The 4,597-nt window shown below is 51.9% G+C and overlaps 1 protein-coding gene across 1 annotated transcript; it reads right to left on the reverse strand.

The window, feature by feature from the left end:
• Nucleotides 1–288: 288 nt before the first annotated feature.
• On the reverse strand, nucleotides 289–2,545 carry GUITHDRAFT_148299 (hypothetical protein; the record flags this gene model as incomplete). Its single annotated transcript, XM_005819844.1, has 11 exons — nucleotides 289–384; nucleotides 490–532; nucleotides 590–719; nucleotides 978–1,060; nucleotides 1,117–1,184; nucleotides 1,465–1,532; nucleotides 1,586–1,826; nucleotides 1,920–2,003; nucleotides 2,113–2,358; nucleotides 2,394–2,457; nucleotides 2,511–2,545. 11 exons carry the CDS (start codon nucleotides 2,543–2,545, stop codon nucleotides 289–291), a joined length of 1,158 nt encoding a protein of 385 aa, XP_005819901.1.
• Between the last annotated feature and the right edge of the window lie 2,052 nt (nucleotides 2,546–4,597).

A 4,597-nucleotide genomic window follows, 5' to 3' on the forward strand; every position in this document is an offset into this window, starting at 1 on the left:
CAGCAGCAGCAGCAGCAGCAGCAGCAGCAGCAGCAGCAGCAGCAGCAGCAGCAGCAGCAGCAGCAGCAGCAGCAGCAGCAGCAGCAGCAGCAGCAGCAGCAGCAGCAGCAGCAGCAGCAGCAGCAGCAGCAGCAGCAGCAGCAGCAAGAGGCAGAACTATTAAAGTTCCAAGGAATTGGTATGGAATACCTTCAACTTGCCGACGCCATAACATGGCAGTCTACGAGAATTCTCTGACTCACGTCTGAGCAAACATGTCAGAGCTCTTCTGCCCTCCTCGCCCGTTTCTCACATAGAGCTCTTGACAAGGTAATGGTGATTTCCATCACAGTCCGCGATATATCCGTAAGCAAACCCTCCACGGGCGCAGGGGACAAGGACTACCTGAGGAGAGAAAGTATGCAATACAATCATGGCAAAGTGAAAACATGTAGACAGCCATTGACAAGTCACAACATGCAGACAAGGTGAAAAATACGGCGATCGAACCTCCAACTTGTCAAACTTGGAGGAAAGACCAAAGATCACGGATCTGCGCAACACAGATGTTCAGTGATGTGTGGAAACGAGAAACGAGATCGATATCAACCTGAGATCCTCTTGAGTTGGCTCCTTCCCAATCGCGCGAATGTTGTTGATTTCTTCGCTCCTTTTTGCACAAATTCCTGACAAACTCTTCCCCAACATCGGTTCTGGTACAGGTTTGACCGCCCCAGCTCCTATACATCCTTCAGTTCCAGTTCTGCCCACGCATCCACCACCACCACCTCCTCCTCCTCCTCCTCCTCCTCCTCCTTCTCCTCCTCCTCCTCCTCCACATAACGTCATCGTCATCGTCATCGTCGTCGTCGTCATCATCATCACCAGAGGCGGTGGTTGTTTCATCATTGCAAACAGACACAGCAACAACACAATCATCACCATCTCGTTCGTATCTTCCTCCGCACTTCAACACCATCAGCACATTGATGATCTACCTAGCTCAACATTCCAGAAAACCCGTTTCTTCGCATCTGTCTTTCTGCTCTCCAATACTCCAAAGCACAGCCCTCCCTTGGACCTGTTTGCACGCACGTTTGAACTTCGTTGTCTCCTCCGAATGCAACATTGCGTCACCTTGGAACAAGGACAAGATCACCAGCGTCGAAAGTGATTTTGTAGTCAACCCCGAATGAGAAGACAACCTGCGAATATTCACATCACGAGTCAACTCTTGTGATGTGATGAAAAAATGTTGACAAGTGGGAATGATTAGATGTAAAAATATTGAAAACTAGCGATGATGAGATTTAAGAACAATGAAGGTAACAATGGGAAGTATGAAGAACAAAATTGCGGAGATGCACTCATGACTTCATGAAAAGCTCGCAAGAGAACAAACAACGAAAAGTCACGAATCGCAATCTTGTCATCGACCAAATCGAGCTCTTCCCATGCAGAATTACAGTTCAAACACAAACTCACCATCTGGCACTGCCCAGGAGTCGGAGACGACCCAACCAGTCGAGCCTCGTTGTCACTCAGCACGTTTCCTGCAGAACATCTCGCGATGAGGACCAACTTTCGTGCGAGGAGGCGAATGTACCAGACAGCTCTCCCCGGAAAAGTTTCCTCTCCTCCTCCTTCTCTGCTCCTGCCTCCTCCCCCTCTCGCTCCCCCTCTTGATCCTCCTCCTCTCCTTCTCGCCCCTCCTCCGCCTCCGCCTCTCTTGCTCTTACGTTCTGTACACCGACCAGCGCTCCCTCCCTCTCAACTTCCTTCACTTCCCTCCTTATGATCGTTTTCTTGATCTCATCGGCACGTCGAGAAGTATGCGAAGCAGCAACCTGCCCCATCACGTTCTCTCTCATTTGATTGTAAGAAATCTCAACAACCCAAGTCAGTCACATCTCCATGTTTGCAAAGAACAAAATTCTCACAATCCTTGGAGCATTCGTCGATTTGTTTGCATTCAGCCGCTCTTTCTCTAGCAGATCGGAAGCTTTGTTCTCGTGCAACGGGGCCTTCAACAAGGCAGTCAAGGTGGAAACTTGCACAATCTGATTTCAACAAGACAATCTGAACAAGAATGAAGAGAGACGGATCAAGGTCGTATGGTTAGAAACGTTTCACCTTGTTCGCTGTTGGTTTTGGAGCATCCAACTCACGTTTGAGGACTTCGAAAGACGACACGTTCTTCGAAACGTCCTTGCTTCCCCCAGACTGCAGGATAGCAGGCACGTTATGACATCTTCTATCCTCCTCCTCTCCTTTTGCTACCGCATCGGCGCTGCTTATATCTTGCCTCGTCTCCTTCATGCTCTCGAACCACTCCTTGGAGCCGACGAGAAACGTTTTCTCTGCTAGAAAGAACTCTTCCTGTCAACATCTTGCAACGCAACAACATCATTCACCTTCCCCCTGCTGTCGCGCTGGCGCAGTCGACGAGTCAACTGAGGCGTGCTGCACAGCTCCGGCCTACCTCAACACGTCAGCGATCCCTCATGCTCGTCACGCCTTGTCCCAGCAACCTGCTGAGCTGCAGCAGGAGCATGTCCAACTTCATCCTTCTTCTCTGTGAGCAGCAGAAATGAGAGCAGTAGGCAGCAGCAAACATCAGACTTGATCGGAACGGAAGGTACTTCTGTGAGAAGAGAGATGGGCTCAGGATTGATGGGAGCTCCACCCTGTCCATCAAAGTCACTGCTCTCCACACTACCATTCTGCACCCACTTTGGTTTCGAACTCTCTGAAACTTGCTCAGGAACTTTCGAATCAGCTTCAGAACTTTCGGGCTGGTCTTCCAAAATCGCCGGAGGACGGGTCCCTGCATCCTTGAACGGAACTGAAGCTGATTGAACGCATGTCAGAACGAGATGAAGAACAAACAAACAAACAAACACGTCAGCACCTGGCTGTGTGCTCTTCCTGTTCGTTGATATCCATCGCAAGTTTACCAGCTCTCAGCGAAACAACAACACGTAGAGCATACAATCAACGAGATCTTACCGCCCTGCCTCGAAAGCTTCACTTGATCCTGCAGACGTTGTCATGCAAACACAATCACGACTAGCATATTATCCGTTCACCCCCGTCATCGATGTCCAGAAGGTCATCAAAAGCATTCTCGTCAAGCTCGTCGCCGAGCTAAGAAAGAGTTAGGAGGGACAGACAAGCGAAGCTAATGGCTTCTTGGGGAAGTGTTGATGCGGATTAGGGAGGCTGATGAGGAAGGGCAGGAGCAGGAGCAGGAGCAGGAGCAGGAGCAGGAGCAGGAGCAGGAGCAGGAGCAGAAGCAAGCAAGAGCAGGAGCAGCAAGGAGCAGGAGCAGAAGCAAGCAGGAGCAGGAGCAGCAAGGAGCAGGAGCAGGAGCAGGAGCAGGAGCAGAAGCAGAAGCAGGAGCAGGAGCAGAAGCAAGCAGGAGCAGGAGCAGGAGCAGGAGCAGGAGCAGGAGCAGGGAGAGAAGACGCAGGAGCATCTGCGCATGCTACATGTGATGCAAGGACCTGCGACAGCATCGCCATTCAGCCCCCGACCAGCCCGCCTCATTGAGAATGAGGGTGATGAAATGGGATTGAGTGGGGAGGAGGGTTAAAAAGGTAGGGGGAGGAGGGGTCACATCTCTATGGTTTTGTTGCGTCATCGGGCAGATGGAGGAGCAGGAGACGGAGCAGGAGCAGGAGCAGGAGACGGAGCAGGAGCAGGAGCAGGAGCAGGAGCAGGAGCAGGGGCAGGAGCAGGAGTAGGGTTAGGGGCAGGGGCAGGGGCAGGGGCAGGGGCAGGGGCAGCAGGAGCAGCAGGAGCAGGAGCAAGCAGGCAGGAAGGAAGACAGGCAGGAGGTCAGGGAAGAGGAAAGGGAAGAGGAACGTTAGGAGGAGGAAAGGAATGAGATAAAGATAGGACTGGTGCAGAAGTTTACCAGGGCGTCACGACATGAAAGGCGGACGTGTCGAGAGGAAACAAAAATCTTTAGAGCTGGAACGCTGACAAGTTCCTACCAGTTGACAGCTGTGACTTCAAGTGGCGACCATGCGTTCTCTCATGCACACCTTGGTGTTTGCTGCATGGCTGGTGAGCGCCTGGGCTGCGTCCACGAATGCGTACAAAGCATGGAGCTCCGGTCAGCTGCATGAAGGAGAGAGGAGAGAATCTCTGCTGAGCTCAGGTAAGCTGAACAGCGAGGGTGCAGGGTGTAGGGAGAGGGGCGGAAGATCGTTGAGTCGAGCTCCTTTCCTTTCACCCCTTGCTGTTTTATTGTCGGGAATGAGAGGAAGGTGAAGGTAGTGACAAGAGGCAGAGAAGTGAATGGCAAGATGGATGAGTTGTTATGCCTGGAATGTGCAAACAGACACATGTTTACTAGTTGCCAACCTTGACCTTCCCTTCACCCACCTTTGCTTGCGGACATCTCTTACAGCGCTTGGTGCTGTGCCATGTATGTGACAGCAGGTACTGATCAGGATCAATGGTACCGGAACCAAAGGGGAGGGTTCATATCGGTACCCATGAGTACTATACGGACAGGCACGGAGTGAGAAAGATCGACAAGGTGGAAGATCAACTTTCTCTTCCTCTACTCCCTCCCTCCCTCCCTCCCTCCCTCCCTCCCTCCTCCCTC

This window comes from Guillardia theta, assembly GCF_000315625.1.
Source record: "Guillardia theta CCMP2712 unplaced genomic scaffold GUITHscaffold_203, whole genome shotgun sequence".
Lineage (NCBI taxonomy): Eukaryota > Cryptophyceae > Pyrenomonadales > Geminigeraceae > Guillardia > Guillardia theta.